At 40.8% G+C, this 22,822-nt stretch overlaps 2 protein-coding genes across 2 annotated transcripts; both read right to left on the reverse strand.

Moving 5' to 3' along the window:
* Nucleotides 1-6,692: 6,692 nt before the first annotated feature.
* Nucleotides 6,693-9,464, reverse strand: LOC311486799 (elastase-1-like; the record flags this gene model as incomplete). Its single annotated transcript, XM_084542809.1, has 7 exons — nucleotides 6,693-7,166; nucleotides 7,333-7,475; nucleotides 7,576-7,712; nucleotides 7,959-8,081; nucleotides 8,886-8,986; nucleotides 9,104-9,201; nucleotides 9,425-9,464. The coding sequence occupies 7 exons, from the start codon at nucleotides 9,462-9,464 to the stop codon at nucleotides 6,987-6,989; spliced, it is 822 nt and encodes a 273-aa protein (XP_084398935.1). The 3' UTR covers nucleotides 6,693-6,986.
* Nucleotides 9,465-15,803: 6,339 nt separating this feature from the next.
* LOC311486912 (transmembrane protease serine 9-like) lies at nucleotides 15,804-22,822 on the reverse strand. Its single transcript, XM_084542933.1, has 14 exons — nucleotides 22,656-22,822; nucleotides 22,313-22,410; nucleotides 22,095-22,195; nucleotides 21,551-21,676; nucleotides 21,157-21,293; nucleotides 20,914-21,056; nucleotides 20,601-20,750; nucleotides 19,914-20,019; nucleotides 19,704-19,804; nucleotides 18,924-19,024; nucleotides 17,605-17,730; nucleotides 17,340-17,476; nucleotides 17,091-17,233; nucleotides 15,804-16,087 (listed from the first exon to the last, which is right to left on the reverse strand). The coding sequence occupies exons 1-14, from the start codon at nucleotides 22,693-22,695 to the stop codon at nucleotides 15,890-15,892; spliced, it is 1,707 nt and encodes a 568-aa protein (XP_084399059.1). The 5' UTR covers nucleotides 22,696-22,822; the 3' UTR covers nucleotides 15,804-15,889.

A 22,822-nucleotide genomic window follows, 5' to 3' on the forward strand; every position in this document is an offset into this window, starting at 1 on the left:
TATCTGTGTTCGCTCCTCTGAAAACTCTCGGAGGGGGAAGCAGGATAGTGCTTGGTATGTTTACATGTGTATGTGTCTCTGAAAAGAAAAATTAATGAATACAGATTTAAAACATAATTAGTATCACATTAAGGCTTCTTGATTTGTCCATTCGAATCCAAAAGGTTTATCTTTTCATTAAGACTCCCCTTTAATTCCTAGGATCGTGTTGATGTCTTCTCAAGTGAAAAGAGGAAGATTAGAAGAAGAAAGAGGGTGTGAAATTCCGGAGAAGTGTAAATCTGTCCCTTTTGGCTCAGATGACGTCCAGAGCATCAGGGAGGTCCGATAGCATGGTCTGTCCAGCGTTTGGACATGGCACCTTTATGGCTAAGGTGTAAAAGGTTGATCTTTTAGGAGAGTTCTTCTGCAAAACAACTTCGGAAATTTAAATTCCAGAGAGGGGGAGAATAGAGAGGATAACAGAACCCCCTACAACAGAAACCACAGCAGTCTTTTGTGGGCTCAGTTGAAGGGCTAACAAGAGCCAACAGAGGTGATGGAGCCGGAACAGACTCTGGGTCTGGCGACCTGCAGTCATTTCTCAACACCATTAACACAAATTAAAGTAAATAACACAAAATGAAAATGAAATGAATAATAAAAACAAAAATGTAAATGTACATGAACAAATAAAACTGAGAAAAATGAAAATGAAATAAAACTGAATAAAACAAAAATGAAATAAAATAAAATGAAAGTGAACAAAAATGGAAACGATCCAAACTGCTCCACTGAAAATGAATTGTGTAAATTAACAGTGGAATAAAAATGAAAACAAACGATCAAGAAATAAAACAAAGACAATGATGGAACCTGAACACCAGCTGGAGCGGCTACTGGTGCAGATGTAGGTGCTGGAGCCACAGCAGAGTCGGGTTCTGGGCTTGACGTAGCTCGCGGTTCACGTTCAGTTTGTCTTTGCTGGACTGCAGGGATGATGGAAGCAGATCATCAGTGGAGGGAACAGGAGGTGATGGAGCTGCAGCCACAGAGGTCTCCTGTTCTTGGCTGGATGTACGTTGTTCCTTCTCTGCATCCAAGCAGGAGTACAGCAGCACAGGTGGTTCAGCAGTGGTGGTAAGGAATGATGAGGATACAATGAACAAATCTCTGCTGCTGCAACATCAACAATGGTGTTGAGCAGGTCTGCTGTAAAACTGTTGAGACTCGAGACCAGGACGTCTTGGGTGTAGGCCTGTCTAACGTTCTCCTGGATGGACTTGATCATGTCGTCTCTTGTGGTGCGGGAGAACGTGACCTGCAGGAATATGGAGGCGTAGACCCGCTCCTCGACTGCTCCTGTAACTCCAACAGCCATTTTGCACAGCTTCTTGGAGGGCATGCTCACGGCAGTGGTTGGAGAATGCACCCAAAAGCCCTGCAGGACTTTAGGGACCACCTCCACCACCACCTCCCATGGTTCCAGCAGCTTGGAGCAGGGGGCCACAAACTGCTGCTCTGTCAGCCTCCTGGCATATTCCTTGGCTGATGATTGTGGGATGTCTGTGAGTTACAGTTATTCAGAGTTAGTTATTCAGGAAATTACACAAACATCATAACCAGAGAACTTAAATGAGAAGTAATGAGTGGCAGATGTAACTTACTGAAAGTCAGGAGGCATTGGCTCTGAAGAGTGGAGGAGCCTTCTGGCTTCAAACTCTACATCTCGATTTTTCATCTGGTTCATCACCTCCCACACCTGAGACAATAAAAGGGGTGTTGAGCAGGCTGAACATATTTATAGGAGAAAGTGAAGTGATATGTACCAACTGAAACTAGTGTCTGTGAAGGTTCTCAGTCATCCAGGTCATGGTATATCCAAAAATTGTTCAAAAAAGGCAACTGGACTTGTAAAGTTTTTTGAGAAGACGTTTCACCACTCATCCGAGTAGCTTTTTCAGTTCTAGGGGACTGGTGGGAAGTCTGAGGTTTAAATAGGAACTCCTCCTGAAACTTGCTTGTTAAGTTAACTTGCTCCTGGCTGTGCGAAGTTGCTGGATATTAGCAGGAACTGGAACACGCTGTCGTATACGCCGATCCAGAGCATCCCAAACATGCTCAATGGGTGACATGTCCGGTGAGTATGCTGGCCATGCAAGAACTGGGATGTTTTCAGCTTCCAGGAATTGTGTATAGATCCTTGCAACATGGGACCGTACATTATCATGCTGCAACATGAGGTGATGGTCGTAGATGAATGGCACAACAATGGGCCTCAGGATCTCGTCACGGTATCTCTGCGCATTCACAATGCCATCAATAAAATGCACCTGTGTTCGTCCTCCATAATGCCTGCCCATACCATAACCCCACCGCCACAATGGGCCACTCGATCCACAACACTGACATCAGAAAATCGCTCACCCACACGACGCCACACACGCTGTCTGTCATCTGCCCTGAACAGTGAAAACCGGGATTCATCCGCGAAGAGAACACCTCTCCAACATGCCAGACGCCATCAAATGTGAGCATTTGCCCACTCAAGTCGGTTACGACGATGAACTGGAGTCAGGTCAAGACCTAGAGGAGGACGACGAGCATGCAGATGAGCTTCCCTGAGATGGTTTCTGACAGTTTGTGCAGAAATTCTTTGGTTATGCAAACCGATTGTTGAAGCAGCTGCCCGAGTGGCTGGTCTCAGACGATCTTGGAGGTTAACGTGCTGGATGTGGAGGTCCTGGGCTGGTGTGGTTACACGTGGTCTGCGGTTGTGAGGCCGGTTGGATATACTGCCAATTTCTCTGAAACGCCTTTGGAGACGGCTTATTGTAGAGAAATGAACATTCAATTCACGGGCAACAGCTCTGGTGGACATTCCTGCTGTCAGCATGCCAATTGCACACTCCCTCAAAACTTGCAACATCTGCGGCATTGTGCTGTGTGATAAAACTGAACATTTTAGAGTGGCCTTTTATTGTGGCCTGCCTAAGGCACACCTGTGCAATAATCATGCTGTCTAATCAGCATCTTGATATGCCACACCTGTGAGGTGGGATAGATTATCTTGGCAAAGGAGAAGTGCTCACTATCACAGATTCGTGAGCAATATTTGAAAGAAATGGTTATTTTGTGTATACAGAAAATGTATAGATCTTTGAGTTCATCTCATGAAAAATGGGAGCAAAAAGAAAAGTGTTGCGTTTATATTTTTGTTCAGTGTATTTGCTGGAAATTTAATACTTAAAATTTGTAAGTCATTTGTAAGATGGGAATATTTTTTGAAAAATATAGGTGCAAAGGTAAAAGCAAACAACTGAACTGTAATACGTGAATCCTTAAAAAATATGGAACTCCACACTTTTATTTACTTGAATGAATTTAGGCTGACAAGCACCTCACTGTTCAATTTGTTAGATGCAAATGATTTTTTATACTTTTTTATACAGAAATAACGTGGGAAAATTTTCAATATAATAAAAATAAAAATAAAAATAAAAAATATATATGTATGAAAATAAAAATAAAAAATATATATGTATGAAGCACAATTTAATGAATGTAGGCTGCTTATAAGCATTGGGTCTTACACTGTGATTAAATCAGAGAAATAGTTGTTTAAAATGTGTGTAAACTGTAAAATGACAATCTTGTGTGAAATGTGTATCTTGTGTGCAAATTTGCAAGCTCCAGACAGAAAGGAGTCTTATTAGTGAGTGTGTTTGTTTTATTTGGGGAGCGTGATTTTTGGAAGTTACTGCTGCGCATGAATATTACTCACATTAAATGCAGACTGAGCTCCTCCTCCAGCACAGATCATAGTTTTCTTGACGGTGCTGCCCCACCAGCCAGAGCTGGTGCAAGTCTGGTGGTCCACGATATGAAGCAAGGCTTGCCTCAGCCTGGTGCCGATAACTTTTAGAATTCAGGAAACAGTGTGTCTGCATTAACAGTGTCAAATCAACTTTTTCTAGATGTCCCTGTTGGTCTACCTCAGGGGTCCTCTGTTATTTTCTCTGTATATCAACAACTTGCCAAATTCATGTGTTAATGTTGAATTTCAAATGTTCGCTGACGATGCTGTCATCTTCACTAGCGCAAAAAATATTCACAAAGCCTCTTTTCTTACTTCAGCTATGGTTCCTATAAATGAGTGGCTTTATAAATCTTGCCTGCTACTAAACACAACTAAAACACAACTTAAACTGTATGATGTTCACAAAGCAAGTATTGGACATCAAACATTCAGGTGTATTTTTGGGAGGACAGGAAATAGAAATTGTTTCTGAATTCAAGTACCTTGGCGTGACCCTTGATTCCACACTATGTTTCAAAAGCCGCATTAAAAGAATATCTAATACAGTGAAATTCAATCTGAAAATTTTTAAACAAATACGACCTTTCATAACACTTGATACTGCTAGAATGTTTTTACACTCAATGATCCTGTCACATATTGAATATTGTATTACATGTTAGTCACTAGCAGGTGTAAATACATGCAAATTCACTGAATCACTCTATAAAAAAAATCTTTAAAGGTCTTTGATAGAAAACCAATGTCATTTCACATTTGTAACATCTTAAGAAAGCACAACTTACTGAGCCTCGAGAATTTTAAAAATCTTAAATTTGCTTGTTTGATGTACAAAGTGTTACATGGACTTGCCCCATCTCCCATGTCTGACTTTCTTAAAAAAAGGGCTCACAGCCTTTGGACAAAATGCTCTTTCTGTAAAGACCAGTAAGATCTCAAACAGTCTTCCACTCTCCATAAGAGAGTGTCCCTCATTACAAACCTTCAAAACTCACCTCAAGCGTTGTTTGAAAGCAAACAGTCTTGTAACCACTGACTTTTATCTTCTTAGTAATGTACTGTCATGTGATGTGCTCTTCTTGTGATCTATTGTCCTGTCCTATGTCTTATCATGTTTTTGTGTTACCTGCCTAGGGACTGCGGATGCAAATTAGCATTGTTGCTATAATCTGGCATATTTGCGTCTATTGCTGTCTGAATAGATGTCCCTATCAAATAAATAAATAAATAAAGAAGGCCGTCGCAGCAGGGCGATGTCATTACTAAAGATCAAAACAATAAAACCCGCTACAATCAAATCAAACATCACTCAAAACATCCTGGCCAAAAATATGACTGGGACTTTGCTTCTTCATTAAAAATATTAAAATGGGTGTGAAGGTGTGTGTAATATGGAAGGGGGGCAGTACAGAAGTAGTCTGGGAGAGGGTACCTTGGCAGAGTTCACTCCTGTACCCCACTGCTGGTAAGATGGCTGTCCCAGTGTGCCATAGGTGGATGAAGGAGTGGTAGTATCCCAGAAACCCCAGCAAGGATTTGATGTCTCCAACTGTGTGTGGTTCTTTCTCTTTAAGTGCCATCACTGCTGCCAAATCCTGTGGATCTATCTTTACTCCTTCCCCAGACACCAGCCGACCAAGATAGCGGACCTCTTTTTTAAATAACTCACACTTGGTTGGTCTCAGTTTAATGCCATGTTCTCTCATGCAGTTGAAAACTTGCCTGAGGTGGTGTATGCGATCTTCAGAGGGCACTGAGTAACACAAGACATCATCAAGCTATGGGGCACAGCATTCATCTCAAACACCTTCCAGCACACCTTCCATACATCCCTGGAAAGCTGCAGGGGCATTTGTCAGGCCGAATGGAATACGTATCCATCCCCCATGGTGTGCTGAAAGCTGTGAGATGTCTGGATTCCTCACTTACAAATCCTTGGTGATAAGCGCTGCCTTGATCAAGGATGGAGAACCAGGTATTGTCCTGTAAACTGTCAAGGAGGTCCTGGATTCGTGGCAAAGGATGACGATCTGGGACAGTCTTTCACACGGGGAATACGTCTGAGTGAGTAGCCAGTTAAAAAAAAGAAAAAGTCAAGTCCTCACTTCAATCCAGGTGGCGGTAATGATCCTAAAAGCTGCCAGCTAACGTCATTAGCCTACAGAGGAAGAAAACGAACGAAGAAGAGAAGTAGTGTGGGAACCATTGACTGGAATACTTTGGTTTCCCGGTGCAACATAACGGCGATGGGACACGAGTGGTGGACTGGACAAAGACTGAGTGCCGACGATGTTTCGCGGAGGCGCGGTACGTCGCTGGAAACCCGTCACACATGCTAACGCACATAAAACACACTCATTATTTATTTTGTAATATTTTCAAGAGATTTTCAGTTTTGGTACTATTTGAAATATTTGTTTGACTTGTTTGACAATATTATGTGAGAGTGTTCACATTTTACTGTGTAATACAACATTGAAAATGTTAATTTCTTATAATGAAGTTACCAAAGTTGCCAGTTGCTACCCGACTACCTGAGTTTATCCCTACAAGAAATTGAGCTTTTTCTTTTCCTTTGTATGAACAAAATGAATTAATGGTATGAGAACCCTCCTAATGCATTTGTTTTATGTTTTATTCTCTTTTTTACTTTTATTTTGTATTTTTATAACAGGAGGTGGTTTTTAGTTTTTTCAGTCTGTTCAAAATAAATGAAAAAAAAAACAAACTAGTCTAATACACGTGTGAGTTTTTGTTGTTTTTTTCCTGTTGTACTGAACCCGTACCGAACTGTGACCCCCACACCGAGGGACGTACTGAACCGTGATTTGTGTGTACCGTTACACCCCAAGTTTCCTAGAATCTCAACCCAAAGTGTTTTTGAACACCTATGGCCGCACTTCATCCTATAAATTTGTGAATGTCCTTCATAAATGTAGGTCGGGTAGTTTGATGCCTTCAGTAAACTAAATCTGAAAATATAATCTTTAGTGGCCCTAATGACAAACTGTTGCATAAACTGGAAAAAAAAAAAGAGTCATCACACAAAATTGCATCATGTTTATTTTTGAAGCATGAGACCAATACATGAAAACATGGTTTTCGTGTGCTGCAGCATGGACGACTCTTACGCCATGATCTGGAAAACAGAAGAAGTGAAAATATGTATTTTTCATAGACTCGTGTATTAAACATCAAAGATGTGCTTCATACTAACCGAGCTGATCCATGAAGTATAGGCAGACACACGGGTGAAAACAGTGGGCTTCTGGTAGTAATTGCATTGCTTTATATACCCAAAGCTGACAATGCCATGGACGTAGTATTTTCCATCAACCAAGCAGTTCAGAGGGCCACCAGAGTCACCCTTATAGAAAAAAGATTAAAGATATAAATAAAGTATCTATCTATCTATCTATCTATCTATCTAAATCTCTTGTTTGACACTTTTAATCCCATTTGCCAGTGTATCACTTCAAAGGACTCAAAATTCAAAAATCTAACAAGTAGAAGTAATATGAGCCTATACTTACGTTGCATCCAGACTCAGCTCCACCTCCGGCGCACACCATGGTGGTCTTCACAGTGCTGCCCCACCAGCCGGAGCTGCTGCAGGTCTTGTGGTCCACCACAGGAAGGTAGGCCTGCTTGAGCTGAGCAGACAGGCTACCACCAGCTGATCAAAATGAAAGACACATCAAGTTACACTGAGTATTACAGAGAAGACCTGAGCGCGGTATTGACTTTGTTGCAGAGCGATCGTTCGATCGACTCACTGGAGGTGCGTCCCCATCCAGTGATGTAGCAGGGGTGGTTGTGGGGCAGGACCTGGTCAGAGGGAGGCAGAGAGGCCAGCTGGATGTAGGTGTTCAGAGTGACATCAGAAGAGAGTTTCAGCAGGGCAATGTCATACCTAAAGTAGAGAGGAAGCAAAAATACTTTCATTAGATTCTTTCCTGTAGCTTAGACCTTCAGGTCATATTAATGAAGACCCCAAATCAGCAGATCTGCTCAGATGATATTTTCCCAAATGAGCAAAATGTAAAACTAATTGGAAATCCCTACTAGCAAAACTGTCTTTAAAATAACACACTTCTCTTTTAGACTCTACAAAAGAGCATTTAAATTGAATGAATATGAGAAAAAAAACAATACTCACCCATTGACCACGTTAGAGTTCCAGTTGGGGTGGATGTAAACATTGCTGACTTCCCTGACCTGCTCTCTGCCGCTGTTGCTGGAGAGGTCATGTTCACCAAGAACGACGCGCCACGTCCCTGCGCTATTTATTACAGTAAACCAAAGGAAAAGGGAAAGAACACAACTTAAACGAATGGCTTTGGTTGTGGTTTGACTAATTTCTTTCGATTAAATTTGTCCTTCTTTAATCAAGGACATGAATCCCCCTGGTATGTGACAGTTATAAATGAGACTGTGAAAAGTTTCCTCATACTGCTGACATTTAGAGCCACTGAAATAAATCATACTGTCATGGTTCTGTGTTTTGATTTCCTGTGTTCATGTTTTGAGCTTCGTTCATGTTTCATGTTTTTGAGTTTCCTGTTTTATTTTGTTAAGTTTGTCCTTGTTTCCTGTCTTGCCTTTTTCCTGTCCTGTGATTTCACACCTGTGTAATTGTTTGCCACGCTCTTTTCACCTGTGTCTCCTCTGCCCTTGTGTGTGTATATATAGTCCTGCCTTTCCCTTTGTCTTCTGTTGTGTCATACTGTTTTCCACCGTTTCTCTGTGTTTCCTGTGTTTTTCATAGTTCTATTCTTGTCCTGTTATATTCCTGTCTTTTTTGAAGGTTTTGAGTTTTGTTTTTGAATCTGCTGCCTTATTCAGCGCCGTGTGTTACTTTTGGTTTAATTAAATTTATTTTTTGCCTACTCCTGCCTCATTGCCTGGTGTCCAACGTTTGGGTCCTACCTCACCCTGAAAATCCATGACACATACCTCAATGTTGCGATAAGAGTAGGATGTGGACATTTGAGTCAAAGTTATCAAGAGAAAACAACGCACAAATATTACTAAAGCTCACACAGCTGAAGAATCTCAAGTCCGTAGTTATTAATCATTATGTTACCTCTCCACACAGTGAGCAGCGGTCAAAACCCAGCCACTACGAATCAGGGATCCTCCGCAAGTGTGGTAGTAGCTGCTGCCAGATTTGGACTGAAGGGAGACCTAAAGTGGAAGAAACAGACCCACAAAAATATTTGAAACTTGACTTCCTTCTGTACTGGCACATGGTTTTCTTATTCTGAAACTATGGTTGCATTTAAGGATGGATTGTTACAGCACCTGCCAGGGCCAGGAGTTGGGGCTGGCCACTTCACCTCCCACAACCCTCTCATAGCTCTCCTCCAGGTACTTGACCCGGGGATCCAGCTCAGCCAGCGCTGGTTAAAAACATGAAAAACAGGGGTCTGGTTTATACAAGGATTTCCTCCTATATCTCCTATTTGTTTTTTATCTACAGAAAAATGACAGTACAGAAAAACACTGGGAAAAGATTAATCTGGAGCTCCTGTGTGTTCACTAAACTGACTGGCTGGGTGACAGTAAGAAAATGAAAGAGGCAAACAGAGATAAATAATGAATAGTTACAGTACAGTTCCTTACCCAAGGCTGCGAGACTTGTCAACACCAGAAACCTGAGCATATCTTCACTGTGTCAAAAACGTTTCTGCAAGGAATGGGTTCTTCTCACCAGGTTCTCATCCAGAATGAAGAAAGCCACACTGGTTGACTTTATATCAGTGGATGAGTGGATGGAGTCACAGGGAGTCATGGGATTTAGAAGATTATTTAGACATTTCCCCTTGCTGCATCTATTTTGGGCAACTGCTCAACTGCTCATGAGAGACTACATTTTTTTTCAGGTGTAAAGAAAAAGGGAGTGCAATCATGAGTAGCTGACCCTATGGGTATTATTCTCAATGTTAGCATGAAGTCCTAAAATGAACATCTGATGTAACAGAGTGCAAATTCTTGTGAATATTTACATCACTTCTTCAACAAAGATATGTCCTAAAGCGGAGTAAATCTTTTTCCTTCACATCCAGTTAATCTTCGTGTGTTTGAATGACTTCAGCTGAGTGACTGTGTCGATGTTTCTTCTTCTTTGTTGCAGATGTGTTTTTTTAAACGGAAATACCAGAATATGAAGTTCAGCCCTAAAATGACGATGGAAACAAAGCTATTCCTCTGTTTCTTGGCTTTTTCTGTTACTATGTCTATTGCGTCAAACACCAGGGCACAGTCCTTGCAAGTGGCAATGAGTCACATTTGGATTCGGATTCTGAAGTCACAAACTGTTTATCTCACTACAACCGAAGGAGCCGTGGCATTTGGAGCCGTGGGGTCAAGAGGAACATCCCATTACTTGTTCATTTCTTTGTAAAGGCAAAAGCCAGTGCAACATATTTAAACAGAGTTTCATTTGACAAAGACATATTCATTCATTCATTCATTCATCTTCTGTAACCGCTTGTTCCTGTTAAGGGTCGCAGGGTCTGCTGTCCCAGCAGTCATCGGGTGAAAAGCGGGGTACACCCTGGTCAGGTCGCCAGTCTATCGCAGGACTAACACAGAGAGACAGACAACCATTCACACTCACATTCACACCTACGGCCAATTTAGAATTTGAATTTGTGCATTTCTGACTGAAAGATAACATCTTCTGCCTCTATTTATCTCACTACATTATATTGAATTCATATTAATGTGTTTTTTAAGACATTTGTGAAAAAGAAATTGGGGGAAAAACTTTCATGAACAGACTAATTTTAAATGAAGAGAGTTTTGGCTTAAATGTGACCAAGGAGCTGCTGCAGAGTTTATACAAACTGTTTTGATAACTCAACTGTTTAATATAAAATGCAGTGGTTGTGGTAGAGATGTGGGCCTACGATCATCCTCTGATGAACAACAACAACCAGCAGCTGAACTCCAGATCTACAGAGTTAAACACGTGTCAAGGAGGAACAGTCGTGGTATAATAATGTGTGCATGTAGACTATCCATTGGTATTGCAGGTTACAAGTTGTTGATTAATGTTGATTATGATCACCGTCTAAACGCTTCCAGTAACAACCCCGAGGCTACAGAACATAATTCCACTTTAAGCCTTTGATTAGCATTCATGAGGCCATGCAGGGGTGGTATTATAACCGTCAACGTTCATAGTAGGTAGTGTGCAGCAAAGATAGACGAACACAGCAAATTTTAAGCGAGTCGGACAAAATTGTTCCGGCATCAGGAGATGAATTACATTTAAGTCTTTTATTTGTACATGTACATACTTTGTTCACATTGTTCTTCTCTGGGACTGGGGTAGTTTTAGGCCACAGAAACAATAAACAGATATGTTTTACTAGCTGTGCGAGTATTACCAGAGCACAAAGAAATACCAACAGTACCTGTTATCTAACTTTTCTTGTTCCACATATTGATTTACATCCTGGAGCCTCTGAGCAACACTGGCTCATATATTCTGAGCTCTTCCAAAAGAACCCTACAGGTTGAATGTCACATGTGTGCCATAAATCTTTAATATCCCTATGTTATATTTGGTTATTTTAATGATAGTTGTAATAAAAGTAATAAAAAGAGAATTTTTTACATTTATTTTGACCAGGAGAAATAAAGTCTTCAGGAACTTTGAGACCGGCAGGCACTGGTGGCGGTGATGGAGTGGAGGTGGTCCACAACAATGGAACCGAAACTGACACGATAGCTGAGGGACGTCAGAGCAGACTTAAATTTTACAGCTTGCAAGTGATTGGTTCAGGTGTGGGGATTGTGATTGGATGAATATAGAAATGAAAGATGGAGCTTACTGTGAAAAATGTGCCTGATGTAGAAGGCAGGCACAGAGAGATAATCTTCCTGATTTAACATTTGCTAAGCTTCATTTCTGTTCAGTTAGTAAGTGTGTGTAAACTTCTATTTGGAGCTAAGCAAGGCAGGCAGTGTTTTTGCAGTTAAGTTTAACTACAAATGTACATTTAATTTGTGGGGCATGCTCTTTATTTCTACTTAAGATCCACTACAACAGCCCTGTAATAATGAAAGTACAGCTGGGAGCGTGTGACTAATACCCAAGTATATCCACAAAGACACTGGTTAATATAACCTCCCCACAGGCCCTGCTTTAAACTGATTCACGAATGTTTCAAGGTCGATTTTAACATTCAACACATTAAAAAAAAAAAAAAGTCTACATAAAGAATTAGGGGTGCTGGAAGACATAATGAATAGCCTGACATGCAAAGTCTGTGAATATCTACAGTCCATTCAGCCTGACTGTCAAGTGTTATTTCCACTTTAACCATCTGCAACAACATGTGTGTGGTTCCCACTATAGGCAGACACTTATCATGCAGCTACTGTAGCCTCTATTAGTGCCCTGTGCGTTCAGTGAAGCCTTTTCCCTCTAAAATAGCACGGGAGAGAAAGAGTTTCTTAAACACCAGCCAGAGCAATTAGAGCTGACCAGTTTACAAACTTCTAACCTTTAATTAGAATAAGACAACCAAAGCACAAAAGGCTGCAAAATGAATATTCACATTTGCTGCTAATGCTGGCTGTCAGGACTTAGAGTCAGAACATTGTGCATTACTTAAAACAAACAAACAAAAAAAGCGTCTCTTCAGTTGCCTGCTACGCCCCCTCATTCTGCTTGTTGGTGTGCTCATCCCATTTCTGTCACTTGCTGGGTGACTCACATGCTTTGCATTGGAAAATGTTGAATGGGGAGTTTTAGGAGGCCTGATAATAGGACGGGCATTTATCTGAATGTTGCTGCGTGATTCACCATCAGTTCATCAGTCATGTTCATAATGTGAAATGTCACTTCCAGAGAAATATTAGGAGATGACTTCGACAATTTAAAAACATTACATCAGGCATAGAAAAGAGGTTTGAAATGGTCATATTTATTTTGAATAGGCTTATTTGTGGAGGTTTTGACCTCAGCTGCACCTCAGGATAGAGTCTGATGCAACACAATTGTCCGTCTCAAGGGTTGTCCATGACCTAGAAGAAGAAAAGATTTTTAGAAGATCATCTGTATATTCGTTATAACAATAAATCTCTATACCAGTTTAGGGCTACAACTAATGACTCTTGATAGTCGACTAGTCATTGACTACTGCAACGACTAGTCTGCATAAAAAAAAAAACAAAAAAAAAACATGCATTCAATGTTAATACTATGGCTCTAATTTACTCCGCCATGGTCTCATAACGAACCGGACAAGTTGCCAGTATATCACCATACTAACACAGAAAAACAGATCACTAATCACAATTACACAATCAGCCAATTCAGGGTCATCAAAATCTATTGAAATAAATCCAAGAAAATGAAAATGGTGGAGGTGGAACAGAAACCACAGCAGTCTTTTGTGGGCTCAGTTGAAGGGCTCACAAGAGCCAACAGAGGTGAAGGAGCCGGAACAGACTCTGGGTCTGGCGACCTGCAGTCATTTCTCAACACCATTAACACAAATCAAAGTAATTAACACAAAATGAAAATGAAATGAATAATAAAAACAAAAAAGTAAATGTACATGAACTTCAAATAAAACTGAGGAAAATGAAAACGAAATAAAACTGAATAAAACAAAAATGAAATGAAACTAAACAAAATGAAAGTGAACAAAAAATGGAAATGATGCAAAATGCTCCACTGAAACTGAACTGTGTAAATTAACAGTGGAATAAAAATGAAAATAAATGACCAAGAAATAAAACAAAGACAATGATGGAACCCGAACACCAGCTGGAGCGGCTACTGGTGCAGGTGGAGGTGCTGGAGCCACAGCAGAGTCGGGTTCTGGGCTGGATGTAGCTAGCTGTTCACGTTCAGTTTGCTGGACTGCAGGGATGATGGAAGCAGATCCATCGGTGGAGGGAAAAGGAGCTGATGGAGCTGCAGCCACAGAGGTCTCCTGTTCTTGGCTGGATGTACGTTGTTCCTCCTCTGCATCCAAGCAGGAGTACAGCAGCACTGATGGTTCAGCAGTGGTGGTAAGGAATGACGGAGGAAATGATGAACAAATCTCTGCTGCTGCAACATCAACAATGGTGTTGAGCAGGTCTGCTGCAAAACTGTTGAGACTCGAGACCAGGACGTCTTGGGTGTAGGCCTGTCTAACGTTCTCTTGGGTGGACTTGATCATGTCGTCTCTTGTGGCGCAGGAGAAAGTGACCTGCAGAAATATGGAGGACAGAGAGGCGTAGACCCGCTCCTTGACTGCTCTTGTAACTCCAACAGCCACCTCCCATGGTTCCAGCCGGGAGCAGGGGGCCACAAACTGCTGCTCTGTCAGCCTCCTGGCATATTCCTTGGCCTGGCTGATGATCGTGGGATGTCTGTGGGTTACAGTTATTCAGAGTTAGTTATTCAGGAAATTACACAAACATAACCAGAGAACGTAACTGAGAAGAAATGAGTGGCAGATGTAACTTACAGAAAGTCAGGAGGCATGGGCTCTGAAGAGTGGAGGAGCCTTCTGGCTTCAAACTCCACATCTCGATTTTTCATCTGGTTCATCACCTCCCACACCTGAGACAAGAAAAGAGGTGTTGAGTAGATTGAACATATTTATAGGAGAAAGTGCAGTGATCAATTGAAACTAGTGTGCAGTCTTTTCAAGAGCGTGTCCTTACCAGCTGGGCAAGAGGCTTGGCATGGGTCTTATGAAAGCCGTCCATTTCGCATTCCCACATCCTTCAAACACAAAGAAAACAAGAGTTTAATCTTTACAGTTCCTCACAATGAGCAAAAGTCAAGTGTAGTGCGTTATGCATGTTTCTGTGTGAGTTTCTCAGGTACTCACTGAATTCTCAGAGTCTTCTTGTTCTACACCATCAGCAGCTCAATCATGTCTTCAACAGATATGTTGCATGAGAGCTGTTTGCTCTGCTGTAGCCTCAAAAGTTCGACAATAAGTGCAATCTAAATAAAACACAGGAGACCAGATGGGTTAATGCAGAACAAGGACACAGTTCAGATATATTAGCGTATATACATATATATATTATATATAGAGAGAAAGAAATAGCAGACTTAAAACTATAGAGGATCTTACAAGGCACTTGTAGGAGCTGAGATGCCAGCAGTTCTCAAGAGGCCGCTCATAGATGATGGTGTCCAAGAACACCTGCGGAAATAAGGTCAAATTGTTCATTAGATCAGTTTTCTTCTCTTATTTTGCATTAATTACATGTGAAAATATTTAGAATCAACTAAAGGAAACTGAACTGGTCCTTACCCTGATGGGATTGTAGATGCCTCTACTTCCCTCAGCGAATGCCATGGCTGAGACGCTGCTGTGTCCGAATACGGAACTCACTAAACTGTCAAACCGACGATGAATGTCTCACAACGAGTTCGATGAAACGTGTGAAAGCACTCAGGAAATCCTCGATACACAAGTAAACGAAGTGACTTCAAGATGAAGAATGAAGCAGGTAAGAACGAGATGAACAAAGGAAGCAACGAAAGCAACTAGCGAACATTCTAGAACACTACCGTGGCACCTGCAGATGACTTTTGACACAAATACACAGATGGAGTAAGACACTATGGTATGAGCCCAATGACTAGAGATTGCAGGACAGTTTTTTAAACATATGTATTTGTATGGAGGACTACAAGTGAAATTAAAACATTTTACTAACCAATAATTAATTGTACAATATAAACAGGCATTACTTAATCTGATTACAAATATACCTATTCATGTAGAAATAAAAGTACTAAATTACAGAGTTTGATTTATTATTTTATGTTTTAATGGACATCCAATAGATCATCTTTAAAAAAAAATGGATTGATCCATCAATAAATAGTTAAATGATTCACTTATTAACCGTTTTTTTTTGTTGTTGTTGTTGTTGTAAACACATTTTTAGTTCACCAAAAAACTGAATTTGCCGATTAAATAGTATTCAGATTTTAAAAAGGCTTTTTCTTCACGTTTTTGTTTTTATTCTCCCACCGCCTTTCATTTTACTGGCCATTTGATTTGCTCAGTCCTTTAGCTTCTCCGTTTAGCGCCTACATTTAGTCTCTGACTATTTGGCTTCTTGCCTTTTGGTTTGCATTGTGTTGCCATTACTGACCTTTTTCAACCATGTGATGTAGGCAGAAACGCGGGTGAAGACAGTGGGCTTCTGGGATGCATTGCATCCCATACCAGACACAAAGCTGGCTACACCATGGACGTACCAATGGCTGTTCTTTTGGCAGCTGAGAGGGCCACCAAAATCCCCCTGGGAGGAAAGAAAAAGGACTTTCTGATCAGTAGTCAAACATAGAAAGGGAGCTGTGTGCTAGTTGTTAGAGAAGCAGATTTGGGATCAAATAGTCACTGGTTTGAATCCCTTCTACTGCTCTCCTAACTTTCTAGCTTTTGGGAGATATATGACATTCTGTCAGCTGGGAGGAGTGTGAGGCTCTCCCCTCTTTTTTGTGGCAATAATAACAATCAAATCCTATATATGCCTCAGAAGTTCACTTTGTCAGTTTTTTTGTCTATTTTATGCTTCAGAACGTACTTGCTGGAAATTTAATACTTAAAATTTGTAAGTCATTTGTAAGATGTGAATATTTTTTTTACACTTTACATGGAAAAATATTGGTGCAAAGGTAAAAGCAAACAACTGAATTGTAATACGTGAATCCTTAAAAAATACAGAACTCAAGTTTTATTTACAAACTCAAAATAATGTGATTTCTTTCTTTGAATGAATTTAGGCTGACAAGCACCTCACTGTTCAATCTGTCAGATGCAAATGATTTTTTTTATACTTTAAATGCAGAAATAACGGGGAAAATAACAATAAAACAATAATAATAATAAAAATACTAATTGTCACTCTGTCTTTTACTTTTAGTTTATTTTAAATTGGTGAAAACTGAACTGAAGTTTCATACTTGAATCTTTGAAAATGTTGAACTCCACATGAATTTAATAAGTTTTATTTATAAAAAATATATATACGTATGAAGCACAATTTAATGAATTATAAGCACTGCTTATAAGCACTGGGTCTTACACGGTAATTAAATCAGAGAAATAATGCTGTAAAAATAAAAACACAAAAAGGTCAGTGTCACTAATAGCTGTTTAAAAATGTGTGTAAAGTGTAAAATAATAATCTTGTGTGAAATGTGTATCTTGTGTGCAAATTTGTAAGCTGGAGACAGAAAGGGGTCTTATTAGTGAGCGTGTTTGTTTTATTTGGGGAGCGTGATTTTTGGAACATTACTCACATTACATGCAGACTGAGCTCCTCCTCCAGCACAGATCATAGTTTTTTTGACAGTGCTGCCCCACCAGCCAGAGCTGGTGCAAGTCTGGTGGTCCACGATATGAAGCAAGGCTTGCCTCAGCCTGGTGCCGCTAACGCCACCAGCTGAAGTTCCAAAGAAGATAGACATGCATGTGCGATGAGACTGAGAAGACTGCATGGGTTAGCCACTGCATAGTTTAAAGTCAAAATAAAGAGAATGAGGACTCACCGTAGGTGCTCCCATATCCAGTGATGTAGCAGCCGTAGTTGTGAGGCAGGATCTCGTCAGAATAAGGCAAATTGACCAGCTTCACGTATTGAGTAATGGAGACCGCAGAAGACAGCCGCAGCAGGGCGATGTCATTACTAAAGATGAAAAAAATTAAATCTGCTACAATCAAATCAAACATCACTCAAAACATCCTGGCCAAACATTAAAAATGTTCACCACTGTAATTAGACAGAGACAACAATGCAATGACAGGTAGACCGACCCAGATGAGATGCTGCTGGGGTTCCACTCAGGATGAACATAAACACCACTGACGGTCCTGAACTGCTCTGTCTTGTGGGTAGTGTCCAGGACCAGATCACCGAGGACCACGCGGATGGAACTGTAACTGTATCAGCACTGTTAGCAATCGCTGTTAATTTACAGCAGAATTCCAACAGTATTAAAAATAAGCATTTTACCGCTAATCATTCATCCAAACCTTCTAAATCACGGTATCATGTTGTATTTTTTTGCATTCTGGGAAATTTAACCCGAACTACACATGGGAAGCTGGATCTTTTCCTCTCTTTATCCAAATTATTTGGTGAGTAGCAGTTTTATTTCATTTGTAAATTGGTGCAAAGTATATTGGCAATGTTTTCAGTTTGTTTTCATCAGCATACTGAATATGTGCATGGCCTGACAGAATGATTCAGTAGCTAGCTAAATTTTCACAGATGATAGTGAGTTACACAACTTGAAGAGACACTATTATTTTTCAGGCGCTTCATGGGTATAAATCCTGAGCAAGGCACCAAGGCTGGACATGGCAAAGTCTTGTCAAAAAACACTGGCAAAGCCACCAGCAAAAAGAAGACAACAGTCAACCCACATGTATCCACACTGCTGAGAAGACTCATGGACCTTCAGTGGGACTTCATTTAAAATGGTGAGATTATTCAATCCCATTACGCACGCACACAAAGACACCAGCTTGTCTTGTTGCTTTAATTCTTTCTCCCTCTCAATTTCACCCACTTTCTCTCTCCCTTATAGGGTAGAAGGTCTGAATCCCTGTTATTCTCGCCGACTTATTTGTGTCCTGTTTCTGAACATTCTGAATTCTTGTTAAAATAAAAGTCAAAGTGCATTAAGAAGCTGTGTTCTTTCTTTTTTCCACAGTGCAATTACATGCGGATTTGTTCTTTCACAAAGCACATAGTTTGTAGATTCTGTGAAGACTGATAATGTATTTTTAAACAAACCAGTTGACTGTAAAGCATTGTGAAAGTAATCTTAAAAAACAGTAAACGCTGTATTTTTCAATAACAGCACAAAACTGTAAATTTTAGTGGCAGTAAAAATATGTTAATTTTACAGAAACATAATGGCAACCCTGCTGCCAGTTCTTTACTGTTATTTTACAGGAAAATGCTTAACAGTGAGTGGTTAGGTTACTTGTTTCCATGGTGACACATAATGACAGATGTAAGGCACGGGGACAAACAGAAAAATGTGTGTTGGTGCAGTCAGTATGATACAACGACAAGAATGACAGTGAATCAGATCAGAATATGTCTACAGCGCTCCGTGTGTTACCTGTAAACGCAGTGAGCAGCGGTCAAAACCCATCCTGTCCTGATGAGTGTCCCACCACAGAAATGATGGTAGGCTCCGTCATAGTAGTCCTGGAGAGAGACCTGGAGCAGGACGGACAGAATATTTTCATCCGAAAATCCAAATGTAATACTGTCTTCAAACCATGCTGTGCAAACTGGCACATGTATGCTTGCTGAAGTACAATAATTATTTTGAACAGAATTAAACATTTTCATAAAAACATATACTTTTTTTCCACTTTACTTGTTTTGCCTTCTTGCTGAGAGTCAGATGACACAATATCTTTCTCTTAAATGTGTACGCTGAGTATGAGGCTGTAATCCGGTCAGATAAGATTGGCATATATGTCATTCTTTTGTTTAATCCAGTTAAAATCGCAAGTACGTAAAGAATATGGTGGATTTTACTACCTTTAAAAATGGTGCTAGGCGAGCAGATCTCCCCATTTCTAGTCTTTATGCTAAGCTAAGCTAAAGGCTGCTGACTTCATATTTCATTCATTCATTTTAATGCACAGATATGAGAGTGGGACCATACTCCTTATTTCATTCTGGGCAGCAACGCAAATAAGCATGTTTTCAAAATTACACCATTTGTGTATCATGTAGGTCTACAGTATATGTGTAAAATGTGGAGAGTTGTGTAACCATTTTAAAACACACGTCTCATCTTTTGGTTTCGTCTTCTACCTGTACAGAAAGGTAAAGTGAGGATCTTACACTCACGATATGTCTCACTCAAGACTCAGTCTGGCTTTACCTGCCACGGCCAGAGGTGATTATACACTAGGTCCCCTCCCACAACTCTTCCTTCCGTGTTGATCTCTGTGTAGCTGGGTTGAAGCTTCACCTCAGCCAGCGCTGAGGTGTGGAAATTGAAATTTATTTAAATGTGATTACCTCTTGCATTAATTGTGTCTGTGCTCTGAGTTTCTAAATGCATTTACAATGCAGCGTTGACATTTCCTACCTGTGGCTGCGAGAGTGGCGAGAAGCAGACACACGAGCATGACTTGCGGTGTCTCAGCTTTCCCAAAAGCACGCCTCATTCTTTTAAACCCTGAGCTGACCTTGATTTATTGTGAGCCCTCGGCTGAGCTCGGCAGCGGTTAGACACGCACCTGTCGTCTTTCACAGACTTTATCACGGTTTGCGGTTCGTGATAACGTGTTACCAACATGCCAAAATAAGAAGGGTTTTTTTTAGAATCTCCACCCAAATTGTTTTTGAACAGCTATGGCCACGCTTCACCCAATAAATTTGTGAATGTCTTTCATAAACGTAGGTCGGGTAGTTTGATGCTTTCAGCAAACTAAATCTGAAAATATAACCTTTAGTGGCCCTAATGACAAACTGTCTGTTGCATAAACTAAAAAAAAACAAAACATGAGTCATCACACAAATTTGCATCAAGTTTATTTTTGAAGCATGAGACCAAGAGATGAAAACGTGGTCTTCGTGTGCTGCAGCATGGACGACTCTTACGCAATGATCTGGAAAACAGGAGAAATGATTAAGCATCACATGTGCAATCAAAATAATGCTTGCTTATAAAAGATTTTATACGTTCCATTAAGTCAAAATACTTCTGTATAAAAAAAATATGTATTTTTCATCAACTCGTGTATTAAACATCAAAGATGTGCTTCATACTAACCGAATTGATCCATGAAGTATAGGCAGAGACACGGGTGAAAACAGTGGGCTTCTGGTAGTAATTGCATCCCAGTCCAGACACGAAGCTGGCAATGCCATGGACGTAGTATTTTCCATTAACCAAGCAGTTCAGAGGGCCACCAGAGTCACCCTGATAGAAACGAGATTAAAGAGATAAATAAAGTATCTATCTATCTATCTATCTATCTAAATCTTCTTTTTTGACACTTTTAATCCCATTTGCCAGTGTATCACTTCAAAGGACTCAAAATTAAAAAACCTAACAAGTAGAAGTAATATGAGCCTATACTTACGTTGCATCCAGCCTCAGCTCCACCTCCGCCGCACACCATGGTGGTCTTCACAGTGCTGCCCCACCAGCCGGAGCTGCTGCAGGTCTTGTGGTCCACCACAGGAAGGTAGGCCTCCTTGAGCTGAGCAGACAGGCTACCACCAGCTGATCAAAATGAAAGACACGTCAAGTTACACTGAGTATTACAGAGAAGACCCGAGCGCGGTATTGACTTCGTTGTAGAGGGATCGTGCGATCAACTCACTGGAGGTGCGTCCCCATCCGGTGACGTAGCAGAGGTTGTTGTGGGGCAGGACCTGGCCAGAGGGAGGCAGAGAGGCCAGCTGGACGTAGGTGTTCAGAGTGACATCAGAAGAGAGTTTCAGCAGGGCAATGTCATACCTAAGGTAGAGAGGAAGCAAAAATACTTTCATGAGATTTTTTCCTGTAGCTTAGACCGACACTGCCTTCAGGTCACATTAATGAAGACCCCAAATCAGCAGATCTGCTCAGATGATATTGTCTCAAATGAGCAAAATGTAAAACTAATTGGAAATCCCTACTAGCAAAACTGTCTTTAAAATAACACACTTCTCTTTTAGACTCTACAAAAGAGCATTAAAATTGAATGAATATGAGAAAAAAAAAGCAATACTCACCCATTGGCCACGTTGTTAGAGTTCCAGTTGGCGTGGATGTAAACATTGCTGACCTGCCTGACCTGCTCTCTGCCGCTGTTGCTGTAGAGGTCATGTTCACCAAGAACGACGCGCCACGTCCTTGCGCTGCAATGTTCCAAAGAGAGACACAATACCGGTGACGATCAATAATTAGCTTCGCTTGAAAATCAGTACGGCTTTGTGAATTCTTATTACAGTAAACCAAAGCAAAAGGGAAAGAACGCAACTTAAACGAATGGCTTTGGTTGTGGTTTGACTCATTTCTTTCGATTAGGTTTATCCTTTTTTAATCAAGGACATGAATCCCCCTGGTATGTGACAGTTATAAATGAGGCCGTGAAAAGTTTCCTCATACTGCTGACATTTAGAGCCACTGAAATAAATCATACCTCAGTGTTGCGATAAGAGTAGGATGTGGACATTTGAGTCAAAGTAATCAAAAGAAAAAGAAAAAAAAAGCACAAATATTACTAAAGCTCACACAGCTGAAGAATCCCAAGTCTGTAGTTAATCATTATGTTACCTGTCCACGCAGTGAGCAGCGGTCAAAACCCAGCCACTACGAATCAGGGATCCTCCGCAAGTGTGGTAGTAGCTGCTGCCAGATAGGTACTGAAGGGAGATCTAAAGGGGAAGAAACAGACCCAGAAAAATAATTGAAACTTGACTTCCTTCTGTACTGGCACATGTTTTTCTTATTCTGAAACTATGGTTGCATTTAAGGATAGATCGTTACAGCACCTGCCAGGGCCAGGAGTTGGGGCTGGCCACTTCACCTCCCACAACCCTCTCATAGCTCTCCTCCAGGTACTTGACCTGGGGATCCAGCTCAGCCAGCGCTGGTTAAAAACATGAAAAACAGGAGTATGGTTTATACAAGGATTTCCTCCTATATCTCCTATTTGTTTTTCATCTACAGCAAAATGACAGTACAGAAAAACACTGGGAGAAGATTAATCTGGAGCTCCTGTGTGTTCACTAAACTAAAACAAACTGACTGGCTGGATGACAAACAGTGAGAAAGTGAAAGAGGCAAACAGAGATAAATAATGAATAGTTACAGTACAGTCTGTCATTTCCTTACCCAAGGCTGCGAGACTTGTCAACACCAGAAACCTGAGCATGTCTTCAGCGCGTCAAAAACGTTTCTGCGAGGAACGGGTTCTTCTCGCCTTCTTTTATACCTGAACTTGACCTCCAACTGATGTGGAAAAGTGTGGCAGTTCTTTCCCTTGTGACAAAATCCAGGTA

The sequence above is a fragment of the Chelon labrosus genome (assembly GCF_963514085.1).
Source record: "Chelon labrosus genome assembly, chromosome: 4".
NCBI classification, from domain to species: domain Eukaryota; kingdom Metazoa; phylum Chordata; class Actinopteri; order Mugiliformes; family Mugilidae; genus Chelon; species Chelon labrosus.

Coding starts and splice junctions, on each gene's coding strand:
- LOC311486912 (XM_084542933.1), bottom strand. CDS start 22,695: ATGCTCAGGTTTCTGGTGTTGACAAGTCTCGCAGCCTTGG. Junction 21,677..22,094: donor GCTGCTCACTGCGTGGACAG/GTAACATAATGA, acceptor GGAACATTGCAG/CGCAAGGACGTGGCGCGTCG. Junction 19,805..19,913: donor CGCCACTCTCGCAGCCACAG/GTAGGAAATGTC, acceptor TCCACACCTCAG/CGCTGGCTGAGGTGAAGCTT.